Raw genomic sequence first — 21,483 nt, 5'->3', positions numbered from 1 at the left:
TAGTACTTCCTTTTTATAAAAGGTTGAGAACAAAATGGTAATTGCAAACTCTAAAGAACAGAAGAGTCATTTTTATAAAAGACTAAAGACAAAATGATAATTTAAGATAAAAAATAACTAAATGATTTTTTTTGCCAAGATAAAGATAAAAGGATTCCTTACAAAAAAACAAAAAAACCTAAAGAACTTAAATAAGATATAAACCTTACCAACTTAACGCTCAAATTATAAGGGTAAAATTTTTAAAACTGTTAAATTTTATTTGAGTACACATTGTTTTTCATTGTAAGCATATTATGACATCAAATTCTGTGATAATTGTCAAATATCAGGCTAGAGTTATAATTTTATCCATCTTATTACGCATGCTTAACGGATACAAATGAAAAGTTATATTTAGGCTTGGTCTTAGGTAATGTTGGATTGTAAGTAGTCATTGACACGTGAGTTTATGGTCTGCCTAGGAGGCTAGGACAAACATACATTATATTATTTGTTGCATAATCTTTGTTATTGTGTTGGGTGATTGTATTTTGTTATTTATCTGTGTTTGGCTATTGTGGCTATTTGAATGCTATAGAACTAAGGTTCTAGTCATAGGAGGATTGAGATTGTAGGCCTAGAGTCAAACTAGTATACGCGTGACTGTCCTAACACAAAGGATTATCCTAAAATTGATAGATAAATTAGCCTATTTTTGTTAGTACTTTGCTGAAAACTGTAGATTCTCACATTTTTTCTTTACTTTTCTTAGAGATGATGTCAACGATACGATAATGTACGTTGAGATACTGTAATCGTTTTATTAGTATGACTCGGACTATTGAAATACATTCATCTTAAATAAGATTTGAGTTCGTATATATACATTGAAAACAGGGTCAAACTGATGTACAAATAAGAGGGGTATTTGTCCTCACAAAAATTTTGAAAAAAATACTAAATTATATATAAATCAGATGTATATATTTGTCCATTTATTATATTATGTTTGCTCCTAAAATAAAATTTAAATTATTTTTTTGTATTTTATGTTAAAATTTTTTTTGTTAAATTTAAGATAAAATAATAATTATCTTGTTAAATTTAATTTATTATAACAACAAAAAATAAATAAAACAAATCAATGAAATAAAAAATAATGATAATTAACTTTATAATACCAGCTACTCAGTAATTAGTTGTGTTGGAATAAATAATTTTATTAACCTAGATCATTCATATTGAATCACCAAAAATATATCATAATGCAGAAGCGTACCTTTATTCATAGAAATCAGAAATTGATGGAAGAATTTGGATCTTGTGGTTCTTTCGATCTTCCTCAACCAAAACCTTCTGTATCCCTAGGCAGCTGAATTGTGACTCTTTTGATGGGGAAAGAGCGACAAATGTGGCTTTGGTATGTTGAGGACCGAAACCCTGAAGACGTTATTTATATTTGAGTATGGCACCCATTAAACCCTAAAGCCCAAATAAAATAGTATCTAGAGTCCAAAAGATAATATATCTAAAATCCAAAAGATAATTATCTAAAGGACAAAAGATAATATTTGGTTTTATACTCATTTAGTTCCAAATTAAAAGTAATTATGACTTATTCAATTTAGCATTTATAATAATAAATGAGATCACCATTATATAAGTCATTTAATTTAAAATAGCATAATTTGTGATTACAATTAATATATGTATTGCCCACAAATAAATTAGGAAATTAAAATAATTTCCTAACAATCTCCCACTTGGGCTATACATATATTCTTTCTTGACATAATCACATCTTATAAACCTTTTGCGCACATCTGAATGTTATTTCTCTCATTACTTTAACAATCTGGTCCGTCTCATATATTAGATATGGAATCACCGCAACTTTTATCACATTAATGTCATGACTAAATCACGACAATCACCATCCTAATATACTTAACGACATAGATCAAATTTGGATGAGTAATATGAAAATTACATGCCAAGTGATCTCATGCATGTCTATTTCTAGCTGGTCCAACTTTAAAACTTTATTGTGATCAAACACAAAACAAATATTGCAAAATGAACATTTCACATAACATGAAATAAACCATCAACTTAATTCTATAGAAAAAATAATTCAATATCTGTCATAGAACATATAGCATAAAATAAATTTTCACTAAACCAAGGCATCACAAATATTGACACCCATTCGAATAGTCTACTCATGAAAGACTTTAGGAATCAATCCCTTGGTTAATGGGTCTGCTAGCATATAATCTGTTCTTATATGTTCTATGAAAATCTGTTTTTCTTAAACATTCTCCTTGACAACTAAGAACTTGATGTCTATATGCTTCGATTTTGTCAAGCTCTTATTATTGTTGGAGTATAGTACTGCTGACTTATTGTCACAAAATATCTTTAATGGCCTTTCAATGTCATCTACTATATGAAGCTCAGTGATAAAGTTTCGTAACCATATGCCATGAAATCGGAATCAGAGTGCCAAATGATCTCTAAATTTTCTGATATCCGATAAGTATGTAATCTTTTATTCTCTTTAGATAATGCATTACGCATTTAACAGCTATCCAATGATCCGTGCCTGGATTGCTCAAGTATCTACCCAACACTCCCACTATAAATGATATATCGGGACGTGTGTAGACTTGAGCATACATTAAGCTCCCTGGTGCTGATGCATAAAGTTTATTATGCATTGCTATCTTCTCAAGATCATTTTAGGGCATTGCTTGAGACTGAACTTGTCTCCTTTAGCTACGGGTGTGTCCATTGGTCTACAACTTTCCATGCCATATCTACTTAAAATCTTTTCGATATAGTTCTTTTGTGATAATCCAAGAATACCTTGATAGCGATCTCTTAGTATCTCAATTCCTAATACAAAAGAGGCATCACCAAAATCTTTCATTTCGAATTTGTTCAATAGAAATTTCTTAGTTTCATGCAACAAGCCTATATCGTTACTGGCAAGTAGAATGTCATCAACATATAAGACCAAAAGGATGTATTTACTCCCACTAAACTTGCGGTATACACACTCATCTATGATATTTACCTCAAAATCATGAGGTAATGACTTGATGAACTTGTGATACCATTGACGGGAAGCTTGTTTGAGACCATAGATAGATTTTCTCCTTTCTTTATTGGGTCTCCTTAATGACATTTCTTGAGGTTGTTGAGCTTGATGACTTGATGTATGGATTGGAATTGAGGAGGATTCTCATTATTTTTCTGTGCTGTAGTAGTATCATGAGCAACAACGATATTCTCATTATTCTCTTGTATTGTAACTGAATCTACAATAGGATTCTCATTGTGCTCTTGTACTATAACTGTGTCTTGAACAATAATAGGTACAAAGACCTGATCATTGTCAGTTACAGAATCCTCATCAAAAGCAACATTTCTAATATTTCCTTCTCCCCCCCAAACTCAACACCCTCAAGAAATCTCGCATTTTCCATTTCAAAAATAGACATTGATGCAGGATTGTAAAACTTGTACCCCCGTGAACGCTCAGCGTAACCAACAAAGTAGCAACTAATTGTCCTTGAGTCCAATTTTCTTTCATGCGGCCTATAAGGTCACTCCTCATCTGGACATCCCCAAACATGCAAATGCTTTATACTGGGCCTTTTCTCAGTCCAAATTTCATATGGGTTTTGTTAACTGCTTTGCTTGACACCCTATTAAGGATGTACACTATGGTTTTTAAGGCTTCTCCCCAAAGTGATTCAGGCAAGGAAGAATGACTAATCATACTTCTCACCATGTCTTTAATAGTTCGGTTCCTTTGCTTTGCAACACCATTTATGCTAGGTTTGCCTAGCATGGTGTATTGCGGAACAATACCACACTCCTCTAGAAAAAGAGCAAAAGGCCCGGACGTTGTTCACCTGAACTGTCAAATCTTCCGTAGTATTTACCATCACGATCAGATTTGACAGCTTTAATTTTCTTTCCAAGTTGAAGTTCAACTTCAGCTTTGAAAGACTTGAAAACATCCAAGGCTTGGAACTTTTCATGAATTAAATATAGATACCCGTAACGAGAGTAATCATCTATGAACGTAATAAAGTACCGTTGTCCATTCCAAGAGACAGTAGGGAATAGGCCACATATATCGGTATGTATTAGTTCTAAGATATTTTTAGGTCTTTCGGCACCTAATTTCCTTTCGTTTGTCCTTTTCCCCTTTATGCACTCAATGCAGATTTCAAAGTCCGCCAAATTTAGGGGTCCAAGTATTCCATCTGACACGAGCCTCTGAATTCTCTGTTTAGAGATGTGACCTAGGCATTTGTGCCATAATGATGCCGAATTCTCATTTAGTTTTTATTTTATACCTGTTTGCAGTATTTCATTATTATATGAATTTAAGTCAAGTCTATATAGATTATCCACCAAATGACCAGAGCAAATATTATTCGAATTATAAAAGAAACTGACTTTATTGTCTCCAAACCAACAAAAATAACCTGATTTGTCCAAATGAGAAACAAAAACCAAATTTCGTCTAAATGACGGTACATAAAATGTCTCTAATAAATCCAAGTAAAATCCACTCGTGGAACATAATCTAAAGGTTCTTATAACTTCGACTGCAACTATATTTCCGTCTGCTACATAGATGTATCTTTCAGCATCATTTGGCGGTCGGCTCCACAGGCAACCCTGCATAGTAACACTTACATGAGTAGTAGCAGTAGAATCTACCCACCAAGTATCAACAGGTGTATAACTTAAACTAGTCTCAGAACAAACAAAAGTAAGAATTATATCCTTCTTTATACGCCAAGTGGCATATTTGGTACAATCCTTCTTCATGTGTCCCACCTTCTTACAGAAGAAACAGGTTGAAACTTGATCCTGTTTCTTAGCCTTTTTTCTGTTGAGAAGGCATATCCGCAGTAGTATCACGCTTTCTTTTATACTGAGAAGATGAAGCCATGTGAGCACTTTCAGTCTTATCTTGATGTAGCCTCTCTTCTTCTTGCACACAGTGAGATATAAGCTCATTTAATGACCAAGTGTCCTTCAGAGTGTTATAACTCACTTTGAATTGCCCAAAGTGTGTAGGAAAGGAGATCAAAATGAAATGCACGAGTAAGTCTTCAGACAACTCTAACTTTAGTGCTTTCGATTTTGAAGCAAGATGAGATATTTCCATAATGTACTCCCTTATGTTCCCTTTACCTTTATACCTTATGGAGACAAGTTTTCTCAAAAGGCTACTTGCCTCCGCTTTTTCATTCTTAGCAAAAAAATTTTCAACATCTTTCAGGAACTATTTGGCATCTTTATCCTCAGTAATTGAGCCCCGAAACGCCTCAGGAATTGAGCGTTTCATGATTATAATGCTCATTCGATTGGATCTCTTCCACTTCTTTATTTTAACCTCATTGAGATTTTCCGGAGTAGAAGTGGGTTTCTCCTCTCGAAGAGCTATATCCAGATCCATACAATCAAGGACAATCTCCACGGTATCCTTCCAAACTTTAAAGTTTGAACCATTCAGCATAGGAATACTGCTTATTTGTGCAGAAATATTGGTAGCTGAAGCCATAGTTTCTAGATTAGAACAAAAGAACATCCAGTATTTAAACATCGGATCGTCTTCTCAAGGAACTGCAGGGAGGTGTTCTTATTATTGGTTATGAGTTTTGTAAATTGGGGGTTTGGGAAGTAATGAATAAGTAATTTAAATGGCAAGTAAAATAAATAAATAACTATAAAATAAACTCTTGGCAAGACATGAGAGTTTGGAAGTCCTATCCTAGTTATCCTGATCAATGGTGATGAGAATTGAGTTTTAATCCCACTTAGTTAGCCTTTACTAAAGCAAAGGAAGGTCAAGTGGACCAATTAGTTTGATCTCAGGTCTTAGTCAATTCCTAAGAAAGGACTGGAGTTATTGAAGTTCAATTCAATTAGCAAAGACAACAATTATCAATCACGTTGAGTTTGATAACTCATGAGTTACCAATTACTTAACCAAGGCCAAAAGGGGAAAGGTAAACTTACTCGCATAAAAATGTCTTCAGATTGGAAGCAACAGTAATATAAATGAAAGAAAGCAATCATAAACTGAAATACCTCAAATAACATTAATTAAGAGAATCATATGTAACATGGAAGAGTTCATAAATTAAATTGAGAAAATAATTAAAAAGGAACATTGAACTTGATAAAGAGTTGGAATACTAAACTGAAATAATAAGAAATCCTAATCCTAAAACCTAAGAGAGATGAGAGAACCTCTCTCTCTCTCTAAAAACTACATCTAAACTAAGAAAAGTGAATAATTCGAGAGCTCTCTTTGAATGGATGCATTCCCCCACTTTATAACCTCTAATCTGTGCCTTCTGGACTTGGATCTGGGCCAAAAAGGGTTTCAGAAATCGCTGGGAGCGTTTTCTGTAATTTCTGGTGCGTGGCGTCTGTCACGCGTCCGCGTGGGTCACGCGGTCGCGTCATCTGGAGTTTTCCTTGTCACGCGTTCACTTCGGTCATGCGTACGCGTCATCTGTGTTCTGCTCATGGCGCGCGTCCGCGTCAGTCACGCGTTCGCGTTGCTGCCTTTTCGCACTGGGCATGCGACCGCGTCGTCCATGCGTTCGCGTCGATGCCAGTTTCTTCAAAAACTCCATTTTGTGCTTTCCTTCCACTTTTGTATGTTTCCTTACCATCCTTTAAGTCATTCCTGCCTTAGAAGATCTGAAACTTCTCAACACACAAATCACGGCATCGAATGGTAATAAAGGGTGATTAAAATAAATAATTTCAAAGTATAGGAAGCATGTATTTCACATATATCACATAATAATGAAGGGAAAGTAAAACCATGCAATTTACATGAATAAGTGGGTGAAGGATTGAATAAATCTCTTGAATTGAGCACAATATATATCATAAAATATGGGTTTATCAGAGACTCAATAATTTGGTTATGAAATACATGATCGTGTTTTGGCTGGAAATGGAAATACTCTGTGTATTACTCTTAGGTGGACGTGTCAGATGAAAGTCAGATGAAAGCTCAACACGCAACGTGTTACTGAAGCACGTGGGGGCGTGCTTAGTCAGCACGCAGGGGGCGTGCTGACGTGGCAAAGCTTGATTGGCTCGTTGAGACAGCATGTGGGGGGCGTGCTAACATGGCAAAGCGTGATTGGTTCACTGAGGCAGCACCGGGGGTGGGGGGCGTGCTGACATGTGTCAAAGCGTGATTGGCTGAGGCAGGCAGCACGTGAGGGGCGTGTTAAATGCTCCCCTCTATATAAGGCAAAGCTCGATATTATTTTTCATTTTGAATAAGATTTGAGTGTGTTTTGAGTGTTCTTTGAGTGTGTTGTTAGTGTAATGGAGGGCACTTGGTGGTGTATCGCAACAGTGAGATAATACGTAATACTCATGAGGGAGTGAGGTTTGTGTACCAGAATCCGTTTTTATTTGTGGTTCCATGCACCAGGACGTTAATAGAGCTGCAGAACGGCCTTTGTTAAAGCATGGAGAATAGTACGTTAACGAGAGTGAGCAGAATTCTGTACCGGAATTCAGTTGTAGTTTTTGGTGGATACAGTTTGATACCATGTCGATCACTGATGAAGCGAGTATGCAGAATATGTTTCAAATTCACCGGCAGGTTCAGATGCGGCACCCACAGATTGAGCTGTACATTGAGTTTGAAACCCTAGAGGCAGTAGTGATTCAAAATGATTTAGATATAGATGATGATAGAGTTGCAGTGTACGAAGGAATGAATAGTGACAGCGAAGAGGACTTCGAAGCCACTTATGAAGTCGGCGACGAAGACGAGGATGGTGATGTGGACGTTGAGGTAGCAGCGGAGAATGTAGTGGTTCATCCCTCGAGCAGTCAACTGATGTACGTTCCACCTTTTATGCGTGAGTTGGATCTCGACGCCATGCATGCTCCCGAGTTTCTGGAATATGCAAACATAGGTACGTGTTGACTAAATAATAAGTTTTTGTTAATTTATACTATGGATTGATCAATAAACGATGATTTCAGCTTTCTGTAGGTGTTGCTGATTCTGAGGACGGAGAGTTCCGGATTGGAATGGAATATAGTTCTAGAAAGTCGGTCGTCGCAGCAATTAGAAGTTACACTATATCTAGAGGAGTTTACTATGATGTGTATGAGCCTGAGTCACAGACGTTCTATGCAAAATGCAAGATGTACGGGCGGGGGTGCGACTGGTTTATCCGCGCCAGCTTGATACAGAAAAAAGGTTCTTGGGAGATACGCAGATACAACGATAGGTACACGTGCACAATCGAAACGATTTCACAAGATCATTCCAAGTTGAACTCGGATACAGTTGCTGAGGCTATAAGACCATTGGTTGAGACGGACTCGTCCATCAAGGTGAAATCTATAATAGCGGAAGTCCAGTCAAGGTTCAACTATACCATCAGTTACCGAAAGGCTTGGTTGGCAAAGCAGAAGTCCATAGCCAAGGTTTTCGGTGGTTGGGAGGATTCTTACCAAACTTTGCCACGGTGGCTCTCGGTCATGGTACAGAAGATGCCTGGTTCAGTTGTCGAAATAGAAACACGACCACTGTACAACGGGAATGAGGAGGCGCAAGGTGTAAAAATACTTCATTGCGTATTTTGGAGTTTCAATCCATGCATTAGGGCATTCAGGCATTGTAATCCCCTAGTCAGGTTGACGGCACACACCTATACGGAAAATACAAAGGTACACTTCTAGTCGCTGTTGCACAAGATGGGAACCAGAACATTGTGCCTATCGCTTTGTATCATATCGTGATGCACGGCATAGTGCTCTGTAAAGATGTGCGAGACATGCTGACCCCCAACTATAAGTATGGATCCGCTCGAAATCGCGAAGCAATGGTAGATATTTTGCATGGGCGTATGCGGTCGACTTATCCGTGAATAGGGTCGACCCTAACAAACAGAAGATCTGACATCTGACGTATCTCCTAATGTACTCCTCAGTGTCCAATGGCTCTGCATCTCTGATACGTCGAACCCAACCCAGCTTTATATAGGATTTCGAAGACTGACTGACTACTGGTTCACGATCGAATATCGCTATGCTCTGACTCTGAAGGAAGTCGCCACTACTATCTGTCCATCCACTCACAGGCTCTCCATCAATGGGTAGGCCAAATATATGAGCGGCATCTTTCAATGTCACTGTAACCTCACCGACCGGCAATACAAAGGTGTGAGTTTTTGGCCTCCACCTTTCAACCAGAGCAGCTAATAAGGGATGCAATCCTCTTATCACCCAAATCCTAGAGACATGGTAGAATCCCGTGGCATGTAAGTAATTTTCGACCATCGAGTTCTACGTCTGTGGCGGATCCAGTTTACGCACCAACAAATTCCTGTTAGGCTGCATCAACAAAGATATATGTTACATTAATTAAATAATAATCCTTATAATATTTTAATAAATATTCATAACATAGCTTATTTATTTATTTATATATATATTTATACATAAAAAAATTAAAAAAAATTAAATACATAAAAAAATAAACTTTAAATACATAAAAAAAAATTTGCCAACTTATATAAATTGGATGATCAAAACAGTTGATAATATGTTCTTCGGGCGCGGTATAATTACGTACCATTTTTTTTAAATCCCTTTAAACTAAATTTTTTTTCTTTTATACACTACTACTACTCTCTTCACGAAACCCTACACGCTCATACACTCCTTTGTATCTCTCTCAATTCTTTGCTTCAGCAGTTGTATATGCACAATAGAAGGGAAGAAGAGTACATTTATACAGGTTGAAGGGAAGCTCGCTGGTTACCGGAGTGGGGGGATGTCCCCTGCGTGCAAGCAGGCCTGCAACACGCCCCCCGTGTGGTGCTGCTGCAACTTTGGAACTCCGCGAAACTCTGCACCGCGTCAGGGGTGTCAAGGTACCACGCCCCGGTGTGTTGGCAGTGCGTTCCTGGTCGCCACATCAGGACGCCCCTGGCGTGTTGAATGGGTGCCGACACGTCGTTCACCGACTCAGGCACCACGCCCCCGACGTGTTGACTACTGTGACCTCCACACTTCGACAATACCCCTCCTCCACCAATATCCAGCCAATACACCACCCCTCCTTCCATGAGAAAAATAATTTCTGCCAAAAGGAGAGCAACTACGCAAATATATATTGATCCAATGAGATTAAAATTTAATATTTTCAATGATTCAATTATGAATGACTCTAATACCACTTGTTGGAATAAATAATTTTATTAACCCAGATCATTCATATTGAATCACCAAAAATATATCATAATGCGGAAGCGTACCTTTACTCATAGAAATCAGAAATTGATGGAAGAATTTGGATCTTGTGGTTCTTTCGATCTTTCTCAACCAAAGCCTTCTGTATCCCTAGGCGGCTGAATTGTGACTCTTCTGATGGAGAAAGAGCGACAAAGATGGCTTTGGTATGTTGGGGACCGAAACCCTAAATGCACTATTTATATTTGAGTAAGGCACCCATTAAACCCTAAAGTCCAAATAAAATAGTATCTAGAATCCAAAAGATAATATATCTAAAATCCAAAAGATAATTATCTAAAGGACAAAAAATAATATTTGGTTTTATTCTCATTTAATTCCAAATCAAAAGTAATTATGACTTACTCAATTTAGCATTTATAACAATAAATGAGATCACCATTATATAAATTATTTAATTTAAAATAGCATAATTTGTGATTACAATTAATATATATATTACCCACAAACAAATTAGAAAATTAAAATAATTTCCTAACAAGTTGTAGTTGATAATAAATTAAAACTTAATCTTCTAATTAAACACAACTTAAATTATTATTGATTTAGAAAATAAATTATCTTTTTATTATTTTAAATATTATAATATGTGTGTGAAATTATTTTTTCATTGTTTTAAATACTATAATAAGTAAGTATGTGTGCAGACATCTACATGTGTAATTCTATTTTTTTAAACATATAGACCGTTTTAATTTAAAATTTTTAATATATCTAAACCAATTTGAATTGGCCAAATAATTTGCTCAGTTATCTACTAAAGCAAGTGTTGAGAGTTCGAATTCTGTCTCTTGTATGTAGCAATTTATTGGTTAGTGACAAGCTCTTAGATAGAGTTTAGATCTACGATAAATTAGTTATTGATTTTTTGGGTGCGATGAAAAACAAAAAAAAAAATCTATACCTAAATTTTACTTTACATATTTTTGCCCAATTAATAAGTTTTTATAGGTTCGTCATTGCTCACACGAAAGACTTTTCTCCTTTCTACCCCTTATCCTTTTTTTTTTTTGCCTTGGATTTACAGTATGCGCTTTCTCATGCTGAGTTGCACTCTAAGGTTTTTCAACATCTAATCCCGCCTCAACCAGGGTTTCCACCATGACTTCGACCAAAGTTCTAGTCAATCCCAACCCTATGTTAAAGTTGGTGGACCAGTTCAAGTCTTTGAGAGACAGATCCAATCATATTTGATTAGAGTGACGTAGTAAAAGCAGAAGACGGAAAAAATACTAAACAATCACCTAAAAATAAAGACAAATTAAAGAAGATACATTGAAAACTTGATAGCACCCAATACGATACAGAGTCTTTTCTCCTCTCTCCATTAGTCTTTTATTGAGGGATAAAATTTTACTATCATAATTAGCCTGGATACTAGACTAAGAACTTCTTCATAGATCAGGATTCAAGGTGTCATACGTTCGCACGTGCGCGTGTATCAGGACTCAAGGTGTCATACGTTCGTGTGTGTACGTGCGCATGTGTATGTCATAGACCAGGACTCAATGTGTCATACGTTCATTTGTGTGTGTAACTTTTTTATAGATCAAAACTCAAGGTGTTATACGTTCGTGTGTGTGATTTCTTAGTTTTTCTATCTGTCTTGTGACGCACAACGGTAATCCTTCTCGACTTCTTAAATGTTTTCGTATAGTACGACAAGCTCATATTATATATATCAAACCAAAAATCTAAAACTTATTCACCATATTTGTTCATGATTAGAGGTGAAAATAGGCCAAATGATCTGTCAGAGGCCTACAACGTAATATGTATTTGACCTGATCTTGGCTAATTTATTACAAAATAGTTCAGACTTACTAATTAGTTTTATTGGCCTGCCAGACCTAATTAGACTTGTTAAAACATAAATAAATATATAAATAATTTTTTAAATTTATTATATTTTATTATATATACTTTAAAAATTTAAAATTTTTATAAATATTAAATTTGACATATTATATATAAATTACTTTAATTAAAAAATAGTTTTTAAATTTTTTATTTTTGTTGAAAATTTTTTTGTCAGATCTAATAGGTTTTAGGCCAGATCAAATTTAATGATAGGCCAAATTTAGTATTTAAAAAAAACTTATAACAGGTTGCAAGCCAAACTCAAAGCAATTAACAACATAATATACTTAAATTTGGTTTTGGTAAAACTTTTTAAAAAGATGCTTGTGCTTTTCAAAAGCTCAAGTTTTTCATTTTGTGTTTGCAGCCTTTAAAAGATCGGGATGTTTTTGAAAGCACCTAAAGTGGAGTTTTTCAAATTCGCTAGTACTTTTCAAAATTTAAAAGTCTAGTTAACTAATTTTCAAGTTTGACGCTTATATTTATGTCTATTATAGGGCAACGGATTCCTTGCTCCATATTTTATGTGGGAGTATCATTAACCCACTTAAAAATAATTATAAATTGAACCCCATTTTTTTTTTTGAAAAAACTAAAAATTAGAAATTGACCTCTGTATTTATTAACTTTTACACTTTTCCCTTTTTAATTTTGATCACAGATTCAACGTTGTAAACCATTGCTCTGATAGGTTTTGCCCTCTTTCAATATTGATTGTCATGGTCTCTTCCTCTTCCTCTGCCGTCTCTCTCATCCGCTCATCTTCGCCGTGCAACCCGCTTCTGCAGCCGCTCGCAACCCGCTTCCGCTTCCACGGCCGCCGCGCCACCCGCTTCTCCACGCCGCGCAACCCACTTCCCCGCCGTCGTGCAACCCGCTTCCCGCTGCCGCACAGCAGATTCTACGAGGTTAGTTGTTGTCATCAGATGATTGATGGTTATCTGTTATGTAATGTAACAGTCATACGAGGTGAATTCAAGGGGCATTGAAATATTCTGCAAGAGTTGGCTTCCTGAGGCATCCAAGCCAAAAGCAACAGTGTTTTTCTGTGATGGATATGGAGACATCTGCACTTTTTTCTTTGAAGGCATGTTCCTGGTATTAATAACATGTATCTGCAATTAACTAGAGCAGTAATGCTGTGAATTAGCAACTCGAACGTGTCATGGGATTATTTTCAGGCATAGCTAGGAAGATAGCATTAGCTGGATACAGAGTCTTTGCTATGGATTATCCTGGATTTGGCCTTTCACAAGGCCTCCATGGCTATATCCCTAATTTTGATGGTCTTGTTGATGATGTCATTGAACATTACTCCAAAATCAAAGGTAATTAAATTCTCACCATCTGCTCTGTCTCGAATTTCAGTCGGTGTTAATTTTGCTGTCATAATAAATCTGTTGAGATGCCATTAGTTTTTCCTCAGAAAGTAGATCAAATATGATATCATTGTCTCCTGGTTGGTGGTTTTTGTACTTTAGAGAGAGTAAAGTGATTAGAATGGCATAATATTTACTTCTGTTCTATCATTATAAATTAGCCTGTATGAAGCAATGCTTAATAGTAGAAAGTTCAAAGAGGATATCAGAAGGAATGAGTGTCAACTAGGCAATAGCATAACTAGAATTAAAGCATCAAATGTATGATGTGCATTAGGAAACTATGATGTGCAGAAACCCCAAGGGTAACATTAACATTGCAGAGTTGAGAAAGGCCGCAGAAACTCACAAGGACAACTTATCAGCACTTATGGTAAAATTTGCTTCTTATATATTGATACTTGTATATTCTAGTTATATAAGCAAATTGACATTATTGTCAAACTTTGAGCCTTTTTTATACTAAATTTGGTTATGATTTGATTGTAGGTAACATATCCCTCAACCTATGAATGTACCTACAGGCTTAGATTATTCCTGCGAGGCTGCGACCACTTTGAGCCTTTTCTTACTTTTCATGAGATATACTTTTCTTTGAGTCTTTTCTATTATTCTTACTTTTCTTACTTTTCATGAGATATACTTCAGTTCTATGAATGTACCTACGGGCTAGATTATACTTCAGTTCTGTTTTCTTTTAAAGGAAAATGGATGACTGCAGGCTCAATGTCAACAATGATGAATTCTGTCTTAAATATTACAACCAGAGTGCATATAAGTTGTTATCCAAGTGCTTTGCGAATTCTTGCAGCATAGATCAATATACTATGATATTTGCATGGCAGTGATGCAATATTGGAATATTTCTAAAAAAGTCTTGCCTCTTTCTCCTCCTTCAAGTGAATAATAATTGTGTTACTTTATTTTATGATTGATGTTGTACTTTGTAGCTTTATATGATTATTTGTATGAAGTTATATTGTATTATATAACTTAAGATAGATCAATTATTTGTATGATTATTTTTTATCTCTCTCATTGTGTATCACTTTTATATTATCCTATTAAAAACTTATAATTCTGGATAAAACTAAAAATCATCAGTGTTATTTACCTTATTTTTTTAACTGGGAGAATTAAAAATGTTGGTAAGAATAGTTTTCTTTGACCAAATACTTCATACAGGACCAAAGATATTAGCCTAGTTTAAGATAAATCCAACAAGACACACCAAAGGATATAGCATCAAAAGCAATTGCCCTAAAGATCATGGTTCAATCCATTCTGCGTTATTGCTATTAGTAGACAGTCCTGCATTCCTTGATCTTAAAGCCATCTGAAAACTTAGAATCTGAAAACTCAGAATCTAATTTCACAACACAAACTCATCTTAGATTCATGAAAATTAACCAGAAAGAAAGATGAAAGTGAAAAGGTAGTGGCTTATACATATTTGGAATGTAGTGATATCCTGTTGTTGCAAGGCTATTGCTAATTGCAGATCAGAACTGTCACACAATTACAGGTAAGATCAAAATTAACCATATCGTATTGAATAATTTTAATTGAAATTACAACAGGATTTAAAAAGGAAAGGGGGAAGGGAGAAAATGTTTACAATGAATTCTATGGGAGACAATTTTTGGAACCTAACGTATGGTCTAATGCTCAAGTTAAATCTCGCATGTCACATGGCCTTTGTAAATAAATTTACATGAAATATTCCTAACTAGCATCTTAAACCAGAAATAAAGGATTCCACAACCTTAAACCAAAATACTATACCATATTACAACACTTCATTGCTACTGTACGAAGCATTCTCATCATATACCTACAATATAAACAATATAATATCATTAGTACTAGCTAATAGGCAACAATTAAAACTTTGTCATAACTCATTGGTAAAAATACTTACTAGTGAGTCATCTTCAATGTTCATGTGGTCATCCAAGTCATTATCAAATGACATTCATATCATATCATATGGTTATGGACTTGCAGTAAAGGCAAGAAAAAAGGAATAGCAAAGTGCAAAAAGCCAAGAAGGGGGTTAAAATGGACATGAGGCCATAATTATACAAAGGAAAAATATTATTTTGTATGAAATCACATTCACACATCTGCACAAGAATTTAATTATAACTTTACTGGAAACAAATTTATATAGACATGCAATCATTATTGTTATAAAGGTAAAATTCTTTGATTCAGTCATCTACTTTGCTAGTTGAGGTTTTGACGTTGAAAAGGGAATGGTTCAACGTTCAGATTTGATTGGCCTTTACACTCAATTTTGTTTCGTTTTCATGGCAATAACATTCCTCCTAACTACTGAGTAGCACAGCAATATCATCACTATTATCACCCAAAAAAGAAAAAAACATACGAAATGATGAATTGAAAAGGCATAATGATTAATTAACCTCCAAGCGTTGAGGCAACGTCTTGCGCGGCGGCGGCGGAAGCAGGTTGCGGCGTCATCTGAGGCGTGTTGTGACGGTGAGGATTGGCGAACAAGAGATACAGCAGAGGAAGAGGATGAGAGAATGGTGGTGAATGAAATTGAATGAAAAACCCTAGCAGAAATGCTTCTCTTCTCTTCTTTTTTCTTCTCTTCTCTTCTCTTCTCTTTAATCTTCTGCAATTTAGCATCAACGCCAGGTAGCTGCTGCTTCATGCTGCAAAACAATAACTTATCCTCTGTCCTCTTCTTTCTCTTTCTCTGGATACCAATTACTTCCTATCAGAGCAATGGTTTACAACGTTGAATCTGTGATCAAAATTAAAAAGGGAAAAGTGTAAAAGTTAATAAATACATAGGTCAATTTCTAATTTTTAGTTTTTTCAAAAAAAAAAAACGGGGTTCAATTTATAATTATTTTTAAGTGGGTTAATGATATTCCCACATAAAATATGGAGCAAGGAATCCGTTGCCCTATTATAGTATTTTTAAAAATTTAAGACCAATTTAATAATAATGCATGAAAATTATGTTTGATTTGCTTGTGTTGAGGGTTGTTCTTATGAAATTGTTGTTGAATTAGTCTTAAATTTTTTGAAAAATTAGCCGTCAGGGATATATTTGATGCAAATAAAAAACTTTTGGAACCAAATTAAAACAAAATAAAATTTAAAAATATTTTAAAAATTTTTGTCAAACTTCAGAAACAAAAAATATACTTTATCCTTAAAACAATATAAGTATTGAACTTTGTTTTTTGTTTATTGGTTAATATTGATGATTTTTTAAATGGCTATCTATTGTTTAAAAAATATACCATACACAAACTTAAATTGAAAAATTTTTAAATTACAAGACCTTATTAGAAGTTTAAAACCTGTTATAAAATTTTTCTATTTTATGTATTATCTTTCTTTAGTAGAGTAATAAACCTTTTTCAGTCAAAACAAATTAATTTTTAAAAATTATTTTATTTATTTTAAATTTACAATTTAAATTATAAACTTTTATTTTAATATTCTAAATTAAAAATTGAGAAGAACGATGCTATATATCTAGCAAATATTATTATTTTTTGTTAACACCTGCCTAGCGATAATTTACACTCATATTTATAGACATTTTACACACAAAAAATATATAATTTATACCTATATTTTTTAGAATTTTTTTACACATGATTCAATACAGTTTTCAACCAAATTAATAAAATTTATTTATTAAAGACAATTTAATGCTTGTGTTGGTCAAATAATGGCAAAATATACTAAAAGTTGATGGCTCCAGAAGTTTTTCAATTGAAATATATTATAGGCCATCAGAAATGATTACTTTTGGCCATTACTTCTATTGATCATCAACTCAATTCTTTTAATCTAATTTTAAAATCTAGTAATCCAACAACATACCTTATCATTAAAGTCTTGAAAAAGTAAAGTTTTTTTTTTCAATTTTTTTATTTTATTTGATTTTTTTAATCTTTTATTTTTAAAAATAAAACAATCAATACAAAATATTTTTATTATTTTTTATATTTAAAAATAAATATTTTTTTCACAAATTAATCACATTTTTAAAATGTAAAAAATTAAAAATAAAAAATATTTTTACAAATGAATCCGTCCTAATATTTTTGTTTTTTTAATATACAGAGATAAGATTATAAAATTGTAGCACGAGTGTCCCGCTTTGGGTGCGTTTTGCGTGCTTAAGAGTGAATATTGAATATGAATATATAGATTGGATTCCTTCCAGGTGGGCTTATAAGGCAGTGTTTAAAACTATGCCAAATAAAGCAATATTGTATTCACAATCTATAGCTATGGAAAAGGAAAATCATGACCTACGGGCAATTTTTGTTCCTTTCCTCTCAACAAGTCACATCATCCCCCTCGTTGATATGGCCAGGCTCTTCGCCATGCACGGCGTCGACGTCACCATTCTCACCACCTCACACAACGCCACCATCTTCCAGAAATCCATTGACCTTGACTCCGCTCGTGGAAGACCCATTAGAACTCACTCCTTAAAGTTCCCTGCTTCCATGGTGGGCCTCCCCGCCGGCGTTGAAGCCTTCAACGTCGACGCCGGTAAGGACATGCTCCCCAAGATCTTCATGGGCCTCGCCATCCTCCAACCGGAGATGGAGAGCCTCTTCCAGCAACTCAATGCTGATTTCATTGTCACCGACATGTTCTACCCTTGGAGTGTTGATGCCGCCGCAAAGCTTGGGATTCCCAGGATCATGTTTCATGGAGCTAGTTACCTTGCTAGATCTGCACTGCACTCTGTTCAACACTATAAACCCTACCTCAAGGTTGATTCGGACTCTGAAAAGTTTGTGCTACCTGATTTGCCGCATGAATTGGAGATGACGCGTTTGCAGATACCAGAATGGGTTAGAACACCGAATCTCTACACGGAGTTGATGAGGACTATCGCAGAGTCAGAGAAGAGAAGCTATGGCTCCCTCTTCAATAGCTTCTACGAGCTCGAAAGCGATTACTATGTGCATTACAAGAAGGTGATGGGCACCAAGAGTTGGGGGTTAGGCCCTGTTTCATTGTGGGCCAACCAAGATGCTTCGGATAAAGCAGCAAGAGGTCAAACAAAACCAGAATCTCAAGAAGAAGAAGGGTGGCTCAAATGGCTGAACACGAAGCCCGAGAATTCAGTTCTGTACGTGAGTTTTGGGAGCATGAATAAGTTCCCTAACTCTCAGCTCGTTGAGATTGGGCATGCATTAGAAGGTTCGGGGCATAACTTCATCTGGGTGGTTAGAAAGAACGAAGAAGAAGGAGGTGGTAGTTTTCTTGAAGAGTTTGAGAAGAGAGTGAGGAAAAGCGGGAAAGGGTATCTGATATGGGGTTGGGCACCGCAGCTTCTGATATTGGAGAATGCGGCGATCGGAGGGTTGGTGACACACTGCGGGTGGAACACGGTGGTGGAGAGCGTGAACGCGGGGCTGCCGATGGTGACGTGGCCGCTGTTTGCAGAGCATTTCTTCAATGAGAAGCTGGTGGTGGATGTGCTGAGGATTGGGGTTCCGGTGGGTGTGAAAGAGTGGAGGAACTGGAATGAGTTTGGGAGCCAAGTTGTGAGTAGGGAAGACATTGGAAAAGCCATAGCTTCTTTGATGGGTGGCGGAGAAGAAGATGAAGAGATGAGGAGAAGAGCGAAAAAGCTGAGTGTTGAAGCGAAGAAGGCTATTAAGGTTGGTGGTTCTTCACACAACAACATTCTTGAATTGATTCAGGACCTCCACTCTCTCAAACTCTCCAAGGCTCAACAACACAACAACCCTTGATATTGACAAAAAAAAGAGAAGAAAAAAAAAAGGAATATCTCACTACTCATTTTCCTGGTTACAATGTTTTTTTTGGGAAATTTTACAGTGTTTTTTTATATACAAATTCAAGACACATCTTCTAACTCATTCTAGTATCTCTAATTTTAAGGTCAAAATGTGCCACATGTCACTCTCTCATTGTAATTGAAATCAAATCTTTTCCTCCAAAATCAAAGAACTCTCCTCTCTTCTCTCTTCATTTCTCTATCTCTCTCATTTCTTCACTCATTATATCTCTCTTATATATCATTATCAATGACTAATTACGAATTTGACAATCAAAATATACAATATAACATTCTCTAATTGTATTTAAATTAAATTAAAATTAAAATCGAAATACTAAAATTAAAATATAGCTATATTATATATTATATTTATATATCTATTATATATTACTAATTTTAAGGCCAAAATGTGTCACATGTCACTCTCTCATTGCAATTAAAATCAAATCTTTTCCTTTAAAATTAAAAACCTCTCCCCTCTTCTCTCTTCCTTAAGTAAAAAAATTAAACTCTTTCATTTGAAAATAATAACTAAAAATTTATTATTTAATTTTGTTTAAGATTATGGTCTTCTTAGCCGACAGAGACTTTTGTCCCTTAATACCATTTTATAAAAGTATATAGTTTAATACTATAAATTTTTCGTGTCATAATCTATAATATCAAGACTTATGTAATTTTAAAAAACTTATATTTCCGTAATAGTATTACGGGTAAAAATACTAGTTTATCGGATAAATGTCATATTAAATTAAATGATTCTACTAAATATTGTTATGATGAGTACGATAAAAATTTGTAATGTACTCTTTTACTAATCTATCATATAATAAAAATGTTTAAATTTCATAAAATGCAATTTTTTTCATAGACTCGTATTATCGAACTAATTGAATTCGATTTAACATTGGTTGGATTACTATGTGTGCAATTCGAATCAACCTATTTCGAATTACTATGGTGTCAAAATGGTGGGCTAGTTTGAATCACCCTGATTCGAACTAGTGTGGATCATGTTTGCATGTAGTTCGAATCAATATAAGAATTACTCCTTGGATCCACTCATGCATAATTCGAATTGAGTCCATTCGAATTACTTTGATAGGGACTAATTTAAGTGATTCGAATTACTCTTGCTTTAGCTAATTCGAACTAATCTCATTCGAATTACATTAAAATATACTTTGGTGATTCATATTATGTTTTTTGTTTTGATAAAATTACGTAATTTTCTTTTCTATTTAGTTTAATATGGCATTTTTTCCTAATTTATCTATATAAATCAAAAAATCATTAAAATTATCTGAATCTTCCAAAATTAAAAACGTTACCTAAATGTTTTTATTTATATTTTTATATAAATCGAATTGATTGAATTTGATTTATATGTTCTAATATTACATGTATGTTTTCATTTATATTTTTATATAAATCGAATTGATTGAATTTAAATTTTAAATAAAATACTGTACATAATCAATAATAATTTAACACGTAATTGGGCATGGTCACTTTCCATAACAGAGAACTCTATTATCATTATACACTAGTGAATGATCCGTGCGATGCATGAAGAATGTCTAGTACGGTCAAAAAAATCATTAATCGTATAGAAAATATTCAGTACAGAAATAAAAAAATATATTATGTATGCATATAATATGATGTCAACCATTAATCAAATTAAATTAATATATGTAGATTTTTTTATTAAATAAAAAATTGAAATTATTTCTTACATGTTAATTACTAATATTAAGAAATTTTTTTTATGTCATATTACATAACAAAAAAGAATTTCTCATGTTCATTGTATAGGGAAAAAATTAGGTTTAACAAAAAAAAAACACATGAATAAAAACATCTAAACTCACACATTCTGGGTATGTCTACCTTCAACTCAAATGGATGTGTTAATATAACTTTAAATATACAAACATTCTCAACTTGTTAAATATCTATTAACAACTATTAAGAAAATTTGAATGATCACATGGTTAATATCATATCATAATCATCTGATAAAAGTTGGGTAAAAAAAATACATAATGTAATACATAATATGATCATATAATAAAAGATGAGGTGCATAAATAA

At 34.4% G+C, this 21,483-nt stretch overlaps 2 protein-coding genes across 2 annotated transcripts; both read left to right on the top strand.

The window, feature by feature from the left end:
* On the top strand, positions 13,106–13,511 carry LOC110271727 (caffeoylshikimate esterase-like; the record flags this gene model as incomplete). The annotated part of the gene is given in 1 exon segment (XM_021122946.1): positions 13,106–13,511. A coding segment is annotated over 1 exon segment (163 nt), but the record flags the coding sequence as incomplete, so codon positions are not given.
* Positions 17,776–19,402, top strand: LOC107642749 (soyasapogenol B glucuronide galactosyltransferase). Its single transcript, XM_016346214.2, has one exon. It carries the CDS (start codon positions 17,813–17,815, stop codon positions 19,334–19,336), a length of 1,524 nt encoding a protein of 507 aa, XP_016201700.1. The 5' UTR covers positions 17,776–17,812; the 3' UTR covers positions 19,337–19,402.

This window comes from Arachis ipaensis, chromosome B05 (assembly GCF_000816755.2).
Source record: "Arachis ipaensis cultivar K30076 chromosome B05, Araip1.1, whole genome shotgun sequence".
Classification (NCBI taxonomy): domain Eukaryota; kingdom Viridiplantae; phylum Streptophyta; class Magnoliopsida; order Fabales; family Fabaceae; genus Arachis; species Arachis ipaensis.
Note: the sequence above shows the minus strand (reverse complement) of the source record. Positions and strands in the feature narration are given on the sequence as shown.

Excerpts from the sequence above, each read along its gene's own strand:
- LOC107642749 (XM_016346214.2), top strand. The coding sequence starts at position 17,813 with ATGCCAAATAAAGCAATATTGTATTCACAATCTATAGCTATGGAAAAG.